Genomic DNA, 15,534 nt, shown 5'->3' with positions numbered 1-15,534 from the left:
ACCTTCCACCCGGCAGTACGTTTTTAAAAGTTTTGAAGTATTGTACATGCATTACAAGGCTTGAATAAATTATAAGACAACACAAAACTTATCTATATGTAACGCGCACGACATCGGCGGAGGAAGTAGTTGATATGAGGGGGGCTGGGCTGACCCAGACTTATTTCTATAGTTTGGTAAGGTGAGACCAAAAGAAAAAAAAAAAAAGGTCACAACCAACTGACAAGAGCTTTCCACCGCACTACAGCTACCATTTCTAGCTGATAAACAACATAAAAATCCTTACATAGCTCGCTACACACTGACTACTTTATTAGAGTGACTGCTCTATTAGAGTATCTCGATCTTTATCACGGTTTTCAACCCCACTCCAAGAAAGATAATTTCGGTGTGATATCATTCTGAGGGGGGGCTTTAGCCCCCTAGCCCCCCCTTTCCGCCGCCTATGGCGCACGGTAAAACTAAGATTTTCATGATGATCAGCGTGTGGACAAACCCCACAGCGATTTTCATCCTCATTGGAGCTCGGACGACGGAGCAATCCCAAGTTAAACACGAGTTGTTATTTTGTGCCAGGGATCTATTGGGGAAAAAACGGAGAATTTTTAAATTAAAAAATCTCGGATACTGGAATGCCTACTATAAGCTACCGGCATAAATAATTAAATTAGAACAAGACAACACTAGTCTCGCGTAGCCAGACTCTTTTCTTTTTTTGTGTGTGTGGGGCGGGAAAGAAAAGGGTCTGGTGAACATAATATAGCATCGTCGTTGGGCTATCCCGAGATTGTGGGGATTCTACTGCGCAGCTTCCGGATTGTTGATTGGCATGAATGACGTGATTTGCTAATATTTGCGTCATTTGCATCCTGTTACTATAGCTACTACTGAAATGTCTATGGTAACAGGATGCAAATGCAGCAGATCACATCATTTGCACCAAACAACAATCCGGAAGCTGCGCAGTAGAATCCCCACAATCTTGGGATAGCTCAACGACGATGCTACTGCTGATTGCATAAATCTTTAAAAATTGCGTGACGCATACGTGTATGCGCACACAAGATTTTAAATGTTTTGTTTCACGGAACAAGATGCTTACGTTGGGAATCATAGTCCCCGACATCAGCAACCTGTTTCGTGAAACAAAATGTTTTTAAATCTTGTGTGCGCATACACGCATGCGTCACGCAATTTTTAAAGATTCGTGCAATCAGCAGTACTGCGGTTTTCCAAGTTCTTGCAATGCAAAGCGTCATGCGCTAATATTGTGTCAGTATGCGCAGTTCTTTACCTAATAAAAAAAAAGTTCTTTAACTACACCTGTAATGTTCTGAGGCTGTCGATTTGTATGCGTAGGCATGCTTGAAGTCCTGTGGGTTGGTGGCCGTCACTCAAGATCCACTGTTCCACAGCTGCGCACGTACATGCTTGTATAGCGCATGACGCTTTGCATTGCAAGAACTTGGAGGACTGCAGTACAGACGATTGCGCGATCTTTGCAACAAAAACGGGATTTACTAAGTTCACTCGATTCCATGCCACCAGAAGATCACTCTTTTCACCCTATTTCATAACCCTACAGAACTTAGACAAAAAACGGTGAACCAAAAAGGCGAAAAAAAAGGTGCAATATTGAAGGGGGATCGAACCCAGGATCCCCGTGTGATGGTCCAGTGTTCTACCGATTATGCTACCGCTGCTAGCTCCCTTGATTCCCTTCTTTTGTATCTTATAAATGTGACTAACGAAATAAGCTGTATATAGTAAGAAGAACCTAACCCTAAAGGTGAAGAAGAAACCAAAGCTGAACTCTAACCCTAACCCTAACGCTAATACTACTATATATAGACGCTTCCCCTAAAGTCTACTACTCGTGGCAACTACTGGACGCTTCCCCTAAAGTCTACTACTCGCGGCAACTACTGGACGCATTCCCTAAAGTCGACTACTTGCGGCAACTACTAGATGCGTGCCCTAAAGTCGAAGAGAGAGAGAGCAACAACTACAGTAGGAAATCTGGATGTGACATACCGGGGCATCCAATCGAGTGAACTTAGCGAATCCCCAACAAAAACCGTCAAGCGAAAACCGAAAACGTGATCCATTTGCTTTGAAAAGGTGCCGAATTACGTAACAAGCTCACGTTTCCATTGACTTCCTGTGTTGCATAGATTCCGCAATCGTCTGTATCGCGGATTGCACATCCGTGGTCACCAATTTCTATGGTGTCACGTGAAAATGGGCCAAAGAGAACGAAATTTGAATGGAATCTCACGTTTGATTGACTATATGGAACAGCCTGCCTACCTCAATCACCGAGATGAACTCATTAAATAGCTTTAAGCTAGCTTATTTAAGTCATATTTAGTTAATTGTGTGTATATATGTACCTATATTGTTTTTGTCTTGTTCAGGGCACAGCTGAAAAACAGCTTTTGCTGATGCTGTCTCCCTGTCTAAATAACATTTTGAAAAAAAGACTATTTGGTCGATTCCAAAAAAAAGTTGTGACAACGGATGTGCACCAGAACCTTTTCTTTCCCCGCCCCCACACAAAAGAAAGAAAAGGCCACCTGGCTACACGAGACTAAGACAACACTATACACCTTATGCATGATGAAACGTTACAAGGATCTATAGATATGATAATTGCAAGCTACAAGAACAATAGTCCTTATCAATATCACCAACAGCAGGTAATTTAATCAAGTGCTTAATTGGTGGGCGTTAATTAGAAGTGTCGTAAATGTTGGCTTCGTGACAGCTCAATAATTATCATTTGGGGAGTAATTTAGTATAGAATAAGTTTCACTTGTTAGATAATGCAATGATCCATGAAAAGCTGGTGATTGTGGGTTTCGTTGTCTTCAGCTTGGTAGGGCACTAGCAAAGTTTAGCTACAAAGCCCTGCTGTAGATACGCCGCAGGGGGTCTGGGGGACGTAGCCCCAAGAAGCTAAAGGTACTTTATATGTTTCAGAACTGAAATTTTGATGTAGAGCAGCTATATGCACAAATATCTAATAGTAATAAATGATGCTAGCCAGTGTTGGGCAAGTTACTTTGTAAAAGTAACTAGTAACATATTACATATTACTTGCAACTGAACTATTTAGTTACAGTTACATATTACCCATAAAATAAAGTAACTATAATAATATTACATATTATATTACTTTGTGTCCACAGCCTTAAGCTGTCACGTGTGAAACTACCACTTTATCACGTGGCATGATTGCGTTGTTGGACAATGTGCAAATCTTGGTTATAAGTAAGAAGCTGGTGAATAAGCTTCATTCAGTAGGCTTCATTACTTCATTGTGGCTAGGCGTTACTCAGAGGATAACTAACGAAATTAGTAACTTCGTTACTTGTAGTAATAATATTATGTAATATTAGACTCGTTACAGTAACTATATTACTTAGGTAACGCGTTACATTTTTAAGTAATATTGAGTTATATTACCTGTTTTTATAATGTATTTCGTTATATTACTTAGTTACCACAAAAGTAATAATATTATGTAACGCGTTACTTATGTAATGCATTACTCCCAACACTGATGCTAGCTAGGTGGTATGCTAGCTAGGTGGTCAAGAGCTGTAGAGATCACGATCAGTGACAGTCATAGTTCAGTTATATGAGGCAATTGTCATATGACATACAGAGGACCATGTACTTTATCTGCACAATTCATAGCAGGTTATTAGTGGTTAAATAAAAATAAAAAGGATGGTGCTGCAGATACCAGTTTTCTTATATACTTAACAATTCTTAATGTTACATGCGGTGACTGTTCTATTAGAGTATTTGACTGACTGCTCTATTACAGTATCTTGATCTTGCTTGAAGTTTTTTTTGGAGGGGGCACATGCCCCCTATGCCTACCCCCTCCCCTTGATTCCGCCACTGGGTTGTTAAATTATTAATACAAAATGGTAGACTGCCATTTTAGTATCACGATCAATACTAAAGCCACTATTCACAATACTGAATAGCTCACGATACTTACAAATAAGGCAATCGTAGCTGGTGCTACATAGTGTATTGCTCAGTATTCCTGCTGGAAGTCTTTAAAGGTAGCATCAAACTAGCCACTGTCATCCTTGTTTACAGTATATAACAGTTATTGTAACACATGCTTTGAGGTTATGTTATGGTGTTCACACCTCTTTGCAGGGGTAACCAGTATGACTTACAAGGATTTGTAGCCTAGTACTGGGCAGGGTACTGGGATTTTTAATGACATTAATGTATAGGCATGGTATCATGATAGTTAATAACAAAATATCACGATATCGATACTTTCAAAATATCGCAATATATCACTAAAACGATAATATCGCTCAGCCCTACAAAATGGTAACCTTAAAAAGTAAAATACGAGTATGAAATGAAACTGTGTGTTATGGTTCTATTTCATAGCTAGACTACTTGTGATTATATACTTTCATTGATAGATCAAATTGATTGCAGGTAAAACCACCCAAGGTTAGAGGGTCATTTCCACTATAGTCTTGTCAATTCAACTTTAATTTTACAGTAATTTAATCCAAACAGAAACAAACAATCAAAGTGACTTTTTACAGGTTGAATTCACCAGTGTGAAGTTGTAGTTTCAACCGTTTAGATTATTTTGACATGATTTATGATGGATTGATCTAACCATTTGATTAAAGTTAAAACAACTGGTATTATTAAAGTGAAATGGACTGAAAATATCGACAGTTATTACAATCCAAAAATTGTGTTGTTTGAATTGTAGGTAAAACAACCCATCATCAGTGGGTCATTTTCATCTGTTTGAGTTTTCAGTGTGTTAGTGAACCTAAGGTTAAAAGCAAAGTAAGGTTGACACACTAATGTCAGGTTCAGTTCTCACAATGTAAGGTTCAACAAGTTAACATAAGGTTGATACATTGACACATTAATGTCAAGCTAATCACAACATAAGGTTCAACAAGCCAACATAAAGTTGCCATTTGCACTATATACAATGATAATATATTTTAATAAGGACGTATTTTTGAAATGAACAGCTTGCCATATACAGCTACTGCACATGAACAAAATAGTATGGTTGCAAACACTCACACGCACGCACGCACGCACGCACGCACGCACGCACGCACGCACGCACGCACGCACACACACACACACACACTAGAGTTGCACCGATAATCGGATCGGTTATCGGAAAACCCGATTATCGGCACTAAATTAGCACATCGGTATCAGATTAAATTGTACTGTATGAGCCGATACAGTATATGCACACGTGATTTACGCACGCCCGGATACATTGTAATTTGCTATTGTTCTCGATTGTTCTGTGAAAATGGCGACTAGCGAGAGAAAAATGTCTGTTATATGGAAATTCTTTTCTGTCGCTGAGGATAGCAAGTTTGCCGTGTGTGGCAAATGCCAGGTGTGTGTTGCAAGGGATGGCACCACAACGAAGTCGTTCACTACCAGTAATCTCGTGCAACATTTGCAAACTAATCATCCAGAAGTCTACAAAGAGTATTCGGAAAAAAAGGGCAAACCAAGAGCCTAAACAGCTGAAAGAAACAAGAAAAAGATCACTACACCGACAACGTTTTGTTAGTAAACTAAATATTGTATGCTTTTTCAGTTTTGTTGGTGACATATTATTTTATTACTACAGTAAATATAGTTATGATATATCGGATCGGCTAGTGACATCGGCACTAAAAGATTCTCATTTATCGGCTATCGGAACATCGGCTAATATCTTACATCGGTGCAACTCTAACACACACACACACACACACACACACACACACACACACACACACACACACACACACACACACACACACACACTCTCCCACACACACACACTGTAATCTGCTCCACCACCCCTGACAAGAAGGAAACCAGTCAAGAACTATAGACCTACTGCTTCACTACATATATAGTGTATGTGAAATTACATGTATTCTCACTTGTGTAGTATAATACACAAGCTTATAAGAGTACATGTATAATAGCAATGTGTGACTGCACTATATCATGCATTTCCCTGAGCTACTTTTACATGGTATGTTTGTAGATTTACTGGAAGTTGTCACATGAAGTAGTGATGCTTGTACCAATTGGTTTAGCATCAGTCTCATTACCAAACAACTCTGTATAAATATGGACATGTGCATTTGTACGCGAAACACCCTAATATAGCGCACACCATTACAGTCTGATTTGTATGTACTCTGCCATTATCTTTAACTTTGTATATCCACATAACCATGTTAATTAACCACAGGCTATTAACACTATTAAAGCACTATAAGTAGCAACCACTGTGTTGTACAGTGTGAGTGAGTGTGTGTGTGTGTGTGTGTGTGTGTGTGTGTGTGTGTGCGTGTGCGTGTGCATGTGCGTGTGCAAGTGGGAGTGTGTGTGTGTGTGTGTGTGTGTGTGAGTGTGTGTGTGTGTAGGTGAGGGGGCCAACTTTGACAGTGAAATTTACTCAGTGCAATTTTAAGTATATACAAAAGTGATTCTTGAAGGGCTGTCCCCAGGAAAATTTCCATATGGTGAAAACCTATTATTGATTTGAGGCTATTAAAAAGGAAATGTAAAGTTTGACTGTTCTGTTACAGTATAGCTTGCAAGCATTGTCTTATATATATATAGGCCATTTCATTTTTCATAGAAGTATTCATTAACTTGTAGGGATTCTTAATTGACAGCTGGAGTATATTTTTGTAACCAAACTACCACAACCTCAATAGGCTCCTGTACATTTAACTCTTTTTAAAAATTCTGTGGCTGTGTAACCATACCATATATCCTAGTGTACTGAAATAAACCAAAGCCTGCCCTACATGCTGGTGGTGGTCTGGGATTAATCTGTCAAGGTGATCCTATGAAACAATAAAAGTGACATGGGTTTGTGGTCATAAGGTGCTATTAATACTTGCGATTGGTGCAAAGTGATAGGTGTAACAGTACAATAAACCAGTAAGGACTCTTTCCTTGTGATGAAAATCAAAACTTAGTCAGTAGCAAACTTTAATCATGGTTTTTCACATTATCGCTATCATTATCAGCCCAAAAATGCAATTAACTTTATCGCTTCACTACTCAGGACCATGATTACTCCTAGTCCACCACCAGCACGTAGGACAGGCTTTGGTCTATTTACCAGTACACTGTTTATTAGGAGATACGGTATGGTTGCACAATCAGAGAATTTTAAAAAAGATCAAAAATGTATTGGACCTATTGAGGCTTGCAGTTTTCATGGAAGAATGTACTCCAGCGCTAGCTTCTGATTGCATACTTTAGGGCCAAAAGAAACAACCTAGAACGGTAGTGTAACTCCATTAAATAATATCACTGTGCCTCAATACATACTTTTAAAGGTGAACAAAAACCGTCCTCTGGTGAAGTAACTGTACTGTTGGTCTGTCTGTTGTTTGATAAGATTATTTGTGTACAAAACAAGTAGTGACTTGTTGATTAAATTAAACTAAAACCCACAATCATTTTGCATATACACTGGTATAAAAAGTAGTAACCGAAACTTAACTATGCAGCTTCTATGTAATAATTTTTCCCCAGACTCTACATAGCCTTTTATATGTAATAAAATACTAATGTGATATGCTGAAGTTTACTTTATATGAAATTGTGCAGTGCAGTGTCTGTTTGTTAAATTAATTGAGATACAGGACAAAGTGCCTAAAAAACTGTACACATTACACATAGCCTCTTTGTACATGGCAGTATTTGTTTATACTAGATGTGTTTGGAGGGTATAGCCGTAGCATAGTACTTGGAAGAAGTATAGAGGGCATTTGCCTCCATGCAGACCATAGATTTGTCATTTGTTTATTATCTATTATCAACTTTACCAGTTAGGTACTGGAGGGGGACCACAGAAGGCAGAGCCTGTATAATTGTCACCATTCCATTATGCATGCACTCATGGTACAATAATACTACTGTATAGCTATAGGACCATCTTTCAACAATGCATAAGCTATTGTAATCATCTTTTGAATTATATAGTGCATTTGACTGTACTAACTTTCAAGTTCAATACTATCAATAGTGCAACAACATTAGAGCTGAATAACATTATAAACAGAGAAAGAGGCTTGCACAGTGCCATTACATACGGGTAGCTGGTGATATGAGTTATATAAACTTCATAGTAACTTTAGTTCTGCTTACCTCAAGTATACATAACACAGAACAGGGGAGAGTTCAAATCAAATGCTGGGCAGAGTCTTGCAGTTGAGTGTTACATGTTAAAATCTATATAAGATGACATTGCAATGCAGTATTTATGTACCGTTTGTGTATTTGTCTAAAATGTGGTTACACATTATTTGTGATTTTTGGATACACACATGCATATTGCATTTGCTTACGTATTGTATTTCTATGTGTAAATTCTGTATGAAAGTGTGCACAGATTACATCATGTATAAAACAATGTGTGCATACAGGTGTGGTGCTGTAGTGTGTGTCAACAATGTATTTTTGTGTGGTTGTATGTATGCATATTTACCATAATAATTATGTATGTTGGCTTGATGTAGCAAAGCAGAATGCACAGATACAAAATGTGAAGGTGGATATCTATCCTATTCCTCCTGAACTTGGCAAAAATATAACGATACTATTGAGTGGAACAATACGTTAGTATATATATATATATAATAATTATACAGTCTTTGTGCATACACATACATACTGGGGACATTATTACAGTCAGTTGCATGTCATGACATAACATTCATGGTAAATGTATTATGGTGTACTCTTGTTTATACCATGAAATAAAAGATGTATATGAGCTTATGGGCTCTGGCTACTATAACATGCTCTCATCTACTGAGAAATGGCTTGAATATCCAGACTGAACAAATATGTTAATGTAAAAACACATGTATATACTTCAACCTATAATGATACATGTGTATACTAATGCAAAGTAGAATAATTTATGCATACACCTGTAGCTCTAAGCTATATGAAAATAACAGCTAGCTTTGTATGTGCACTTACTATATAACGCCCATTATGTAGTCATCATGCATAATAAAGGACAGACAGTATGCAACTAGTGTGTGTGTGTGTGTGTGTGTGTGTGTGTGTGTGTGTGTGTGTGTGTGTGTGTGTGTGTGTGTGTGTGTGTGTGTGTGTGTGTGTGTGTGTGTGTGTGTGTGTGTGTGTGTGTGTGTGTGTGTGTGTGTGTGTGTGTGTGTGACAATGTACTTTATTTATTAATGATGTTATCTTATAATACGTATAGTGGAAAAGGTAAATAGTGGTAGGATATATGGAGAAGCTCGATTCAACAACTTTCCACCATTGAGAGAGACATATGACTTGTGTTACATACTGTCATATATAGGAGTATTATGTCCACTAGTAGTAGGTAAGTCTGTCACCAAGTTATTCATGTAGCCATGCATATTGGTATACTACAGGGGATGTACAATACAATGTGTCAAAGGAAGTCCCACGTCATGCAATTCCGGTACAGCAATATACATCTACACACACACACACGCACGCACACACACACACATGTACACAAACATGTACACAAACATGTACATGTATGTACACAATTGCAATATCTATATAGTTAGAAATTGTGTGTGTATGTGTGTGTGTGTATGTGTGCGCGCGCACATGTGTATGTATATTTGTGAGTGTGACTGTCCATGTATCACATAATGGGGAACATTCAGGTCTAGACACAGTACAGTCCTTAATTTGTGGGATAGTAATGTAGTTTAATGGTCTTGCCCCAGGATTTGCCAGTACCAATTCATAGCATTTGAGGTGGCCCAGTATTTTACTGGGTATGCAAGACCATATCTGGGAATTTGCATTTTGTGTATATACGAGTGTGTGTGTGCCCCTCCCCAGTGAGAGTGTGAATGTGTGTGTGTGTGTGTCACTGCTTGAAGGTTCTTAGTTTACTTATTTGTTAAGATGCTTTACTGTAGTTGTACCCAGTTATACTGATAGTAAAATGTCAGTAACTTTAAGTATAAGGAACATAACTGTTTTACTAACTTTTAAACTCTCAGTAAAACATCAGTGAATGTGGATTTACTGAAAAACTACTAAAATAACAAACAATTAACTGTTCCATATACTGGGAATATACCACTCTAGTAAACTAAGAAACTTCAAGCAGTGTGTGTGTGTGTGTGTGTGTGTGTGTGTGTGTGTGTGTGTGTGCGTGCGTGCATGCATGTGTGTTTCAACAAATATGACTGTTAACTAACATAATATGCATATTTTTATATGCTGCAGGGCAACTACACCTTCACTGGTACAGCAACAGATCAGATGAACAATGAATTACTCTGTCTACTGGGTGGATGTGTGATTACTGGTTAACTATGATAAAGCATAAGATACTACTTCAGTGTTTCATCCAATTGCAATGTTTACATTTCAATACAGAAATGTGCACATTTATGGCAACAAAGTTGGTGCTTTAATTCATATACATGCGTACATAGTCTGCTTACTAAGATAAAATATAAATAAGTAAACCTCTTTTTATTATCACAACAATTCTTAGTGACAAGAGATAACTTGAGAACATCATTTTTTAAAAAGTGCCATATAAGGACTGAGCACTGTGCAAAAATACATACTCTAAAATTATATAGTATTGTCAAGTTTGTCTGTTGATTGTTAGTAATATTTTGTACCACGTATACTGATTAGCAAATCTATGAACCCATGCATGGCCACTGCTGTTGACAATGGAAAACTATACAAAATATATACCAAAAAATACCAGCTATGTGAAAATAAATATGTGTGCAAGTTATCTTGTAGATAGTTCAGCTACAAACAAATCACCCTGTAGAGAGATCAGCTAGAAGAAGTTACCTCGTAGAGAATTCAGCTACAAAGAAACCATCATGTAGAGAGTTCAGCTGCAAACAAATCACCTGTAGAGAGTTCAGGTACAAACAAATCTCCCTGTAGAAAGATCAGCTAGAAGAAGTTACCTTATAGAGAGTTCAGCTACAAAGAAACCATCATGTAGAGAGTTCAGCTGCAAACAAATCACCTGTAGAGAGTTCAGGTACAAACAAATCTCCCTGTAGAAAGATCAGCTAGAAGAAGTTACCTTATAGAGAGTTCAGCTACAAAGAAACCATCATGTAGAGAGTTCAGCTGCAAACAAATCACCTGTAGAGAGTTCAGGTACAAACAAATCTCCCTGTAGAGAGATCAGCTAGAAGAAGTTTTCTTGTAGAGAGTTCAGCTACAAACAAATCACCCTGTAGAAAGATCAGCTAGAAGAAGTCACCTTGTAGAGAGTTCAGTTACAAAGAAACCACAATGTAGAGAGTTCAGCTATAAACTAGTGACCTTGTAGAGACATCAGCTAGAAGAAGTTGCCTTGTAGAGAGTTCAGCTACAAAGAAACCATTCTGTAAAGAGTTCAGCTGCAAGCAAATCACCCTGTAGAGAGTTCAGCTAAAACAAATCAACCTGCAGAGAGATCAGCTACAAACAAATCACCTTATAGATAGTTCAGCTACAAACAAATTACCCTGTAGAGAGATCGGCTACAAACAAATCAACCTGCAGAGAGATCAGCTACACACAAATCAACTTGTAGAGAGATCAGCTACAAACAAATCACCCTGTAGAGAGATCAGCTAGAAACTAGACACAATGTAAGGAGTTCAGCTACAAGCAATACACCCTGTAGAGATTTCAGCTACAAACATATCAACTTGTAAAGCAATCAGCTAGAAACAAATCACCCTGAAGAGTGGTCAGCTACAAAAAAATCACCCTGTAGAGAGATCATCTAGAAACAAATCACCCTGTAAAGAGTTCAGCTACAAACAAATCAACCTGCAGAGAGATCATTTACAAACAAATCACCTTGTTAGAGAGATCAGCTACAAACAAATCACCCTGTAGAGAGATCAGCTAGAAACTAGACACAATGTAAGGAGTTTAGCTACAAGCAAATCACCCTTTAGAGAGATCAGCTGCAAATAAATCAACCTGCAGAGAGATCACCTACAAAAAAGCACCTTGTACAGAGTTCAGTTGCAAACAAATTACCCTGTAGAGAGATCAGCTAGAAGAATTCACCTTGTAGAGAGTTCAGCAACAAAGAAACCACCATGTAGAGAGTTCAGCTGCAAACAAATCACCCTGTAGAAAATTCAGTTACTGTACAAACAGATCGCCCAGTAGAAAGATGAAGTTACCTTGTAGAGAGTTCAGCTACAAAGAAACCATTTTGTAAAGAGCTCAGCTGCAAACAAATCACCTGTACAGAGTTCAGCTACAAACAAATCACCCTGTAGAGAGATCAGTTAGAAGAAGTTACCTTGTAGACAGTTCAGCTACAAACAATTCACCCTGTACAGAGATCAGTTAGAAGAAGTTTCCTTGTAGAGAGTTCAGCTGCAAACAATTCACCCTGTAGAGAGATCAGCTAGAAGAAGTCACCTTGTAGAGTGTTCACCATGTAGAGAGTTCTGTAATAAATATATGTATTATATATCCACCCCAAAAACACCTTCGCTGTAGAAAAAGGCGCGTCCAAGAAACTACAAGTACCTGTAATCCAATATAATTTAAAACAGCTCAGTTGTAGGGAAAGACTTCATGAAAGTAAAAATAACTGGTAACTTAAAGAGCTGATATCTGGAGTGGCCAAGAATCAAACTACTTATACAAATTATTTTTAATCCGTGCAAAAACACCTAGCATTGGCTGTAAAAAAAAGTGCACCCATGAAAGTAACTGGCAATTGAAATAGCTGATATCTGAAGCGGCCAAGAATGAATGCTGATATACAACTAATTGGAATTAACAAAAAGTTTAACATTGAACCTTTATCTTTCAGCTGTGTTTTACATTCACTCTTGCTGCATCATAAATTGATTTCTTTTAACTCTAATTGGCTGGTAATTTGGCCCCCCTTTTTTTGCTCTATACACTGAATATTAAAAAAAGCGGCCAAATTACCAGCCAATTAGAGTTAAAAGAAATCAATTTATGATGCAGCAAGAGTGAATGTAGAACACAGCTGAAAGATAAAGGTTCAATGTTAAACTTTTTGTTAATTCCAATTGGTTGTATATCAGCATTCATTCTTGGCCGCTTCAGATATCAGCTATTTCAATTGCCAGTTACTTTCATGGGTGCACTTTTTTTTACAGCCAATGCTAGGTGTTTTTGCACGGATTAAAAATAATTTGTATAAGTAGTTTGATTCTTGGCCACTCCAGATATCAGCTCTTTAAGTTACCAGTTATTTTTACTTTCATGAAGTCTTTCCCTACAACTGAGCTGTTTTAAATTATATTGGATTACAGGTACTTGTAGTTTCTTGGACACGCCTTTTTTTACAGCGAAGGTGGTTTTGGGGTGGATATCACTCATTTTTGTTATAGTGATAGTCTCACTGGTGGAACAACAAAATTGTTAAAATGGTAACATTTAGATGACTGATATTTGGAATAGTATTATTATCTTGGAGAGTCAAACATGTGTACCTGTCATTGTGTTTGACAAAGGCATGCACATTACAGACACTGTTCACTGTGTAAATTTGGAAGTACAAATTTACAGTGTAGAATAGACAGACTGTTCTATTAGAGTATAGATCTATGTTTACTGTGGCATTCATTTACTATTAACAAAATTTTACAATATCTCATCTGTGGTAAATGCTTTAGATTATGCTCATACTTAGCAAGTGCCTAATTAGTTCACAATTACTACACAGCTGGCCATTGACTGTTCTATTAGAGTATATTTATCTTTTTTTAATAATATTATTTACAAAATATATCTGTGGTAAATACTTCAGGCATCTTATGCTCAAACTTAAGCATTAACTGGGTGCCTAATAAATTACTACACAGCTAGCTATGCATAATTTTGACTGAATTCATAATACAGACAATTTATTGCACAAGCACTGATGGATGGTAATAAGACGCAATGCTTACCAGCAGCTATAGTGATCTTACTTAGTTCACTGCAGCTATATACACATAAGTCTCAGATTACATTTCAAGTGTTTGTGTGTTGTGGCACTGTAGGGAAACACTATGCATCTCTTTGTCTCAATAACTGCATCATCATCATAATTTAGATCAACTGTTGTAACTGGATTGACAAGGTGTACAGATTTTCTAGTCATATAGAATCAATAAAGAGGGATCAGTAAAGAGGATGGAGGGAAACCAACAAGACATCTGATAACTGAACAATAATTATAGGAGGAACAGTCAAAATGCACTTAAATAAAACATCTCAATTAATATTCAAAACTCTTTGCTGATACTATAACCATAAACTCTGCTCTGGCAATTATCTTATCATTGTGTAGAACATTATATAATTTGATTCTTAGTGTGTAGCTAGAGCCTTAGGCCTCATAGTGCATGGAATAGCAATTTATACTGGCAGATAAAAGAATACCTTGTATACGCAACCTGAAAGCTAAATACATCAGTATAGCCATTATTATCAAGAGTCCATGTAAGCATATAACAAGAGTTCATTTTAATATGGGACTCAGGTGCGGATCCAGGAGCTGGCAAGGGGAGGGGCACAAACAGGCTAAGTTGTAGGTGGTTGGGGAGAGCCAGATTCTCTTGTTAATTGCTACATTTTTGAAACAGCAAATAATTACCTCTTAGCAGTGTCTCACTGTTGATTTTTATCATTTTGGCCTTTGCAGATGGTTGTGAAGTCTTAAAAGCTGTTTAAAAGGCTCTGGGTGTCCTAAGCAACATCAATACGATAATTAACTGTAGAGGCGCTTAGTATGTACAAAGGTGCTGAATGACAATTTCACAGCTATTTTGACTTTGGTTCACCTTGGTTTCAGGTCAATTTGCAATAAATGCTAGTAAAATGTGCATATTTTCATGAGTTGTTTAAACTGATCTTGGCTTGACATATTAAAGGTTTAGTATTTTAATCAGACTCAGAAGTGTGGTTGGTTTCTCTGCAAGGTGAGAATGGGGGGGGGGGGGGGGGGGGCATTTGCCCCAAATGCCCCATCCTGAATCCGCCATTGGGACTCTAACCATCTTTTGGACAATGTAAATATAGGGCATCAGAGCCAGTACAGTAGATACAACCAGTGCATTAAGATCCTAGCCTTTTTGGCTGGAATTAAACTTTCAAACTTGATGAAGCGAATTTGGTCACTGAAGGACTAAAAGTTGCAGTATACTTAATTAAAATTTTCTGAGGGAGTATGCCCCAGAGACCCAGACTATATAGACCAGTTGACTTAGTCTTAGCTACCACTTTCACCTTACTCTGGCGCCCCTGATGTATCAGTAACATATAATAGAGTAGCTATAAAAAAAGCTAGGCGGGCATTTGCCCTACCATCACGCGTTCTATGCTACCATACATATGCATCATCACAAAAAAAATAGCAGCACACAAACAATCCTATATGGCTAGGCTATAATACACACTTACCGCATTGCTGTGCTATGACTAAGGACAAGT

General features: G+C 37.7%; 1 protein-coding gene across 1 annotated transcript; it reads left to right on the top strand.

The window, feature by feature from the left end:
* Window positions 1-8,137: 8,137 nt before the first annotated feature.
* LOC136263597 (putative phosphatidylglycerol/phosphatidylinositol transfer protein DDB_G0278295) lies at window positions 8,138-10,576 on the top strand. Its single transcript, XM_066058222.1, has 5 exons — window positions 8,138-8,270; window positions 8,580-8,678; window positions 9,296-9,421; window positions 9,474-9,523; window positions 10,315-10,576. The coding sequence occupies exons 1-5, from the start codon at window positions 8,168-8,170 to the stop codon at window positions 10,399-10,401; spliced, it is 465 nt and encodes a 154-aa protein (XP_065914294.1). The 5' UTR covers window positions 8,138-8,167; the 3' UTR covers window positions 10,402-10,576.
* Window positions 10,577-15,534: the final 4,958 nt, after the last annotated feature.

The sequence above is a fragment of the Dysidea avara genome, chromosome 8 (assembly GCF_963678975.1).
Source record: "Dysidea avara chromosome 8, odDysAvar1.4, whole genome shotgun sequence".
NCBI classification, from domain to species: domain Eukaryota; kingdom Metazoa; phylum Porifera; class Demospongiae; order Dictyoceratida; family Dysideidae; genus Dysidea; species Dysidea avara.
The sequence above is the reverse complement of the archived record's forward strand: the minus strand, read 5'-3'. Positions and strand labels throughout refer to the sequence as shown.

Coding starts and splice junctions, on each gene's coding strand:
- LOC136263597 (XM_066058222.1), top strand. CDS start 8,168: ATGAGTTATATAAACTTCATAGTAACTTTAGTTCTGCTTACCTCAAGT. Junction 8,271..8,579: donor ATGCTGGGCAGAGTCTTGCA/GTTGAGTGTTAC, acceptor GGCTTGATGTAG/CAAAGCAGAATGCACAGATA. Junction 8,679..9,295: donor ACTATTGAGTGGAACAATAC/GTTAGTATATAT, acceptor TAATACGTATAG/TGGAAAAGGTAAATAGTGGT.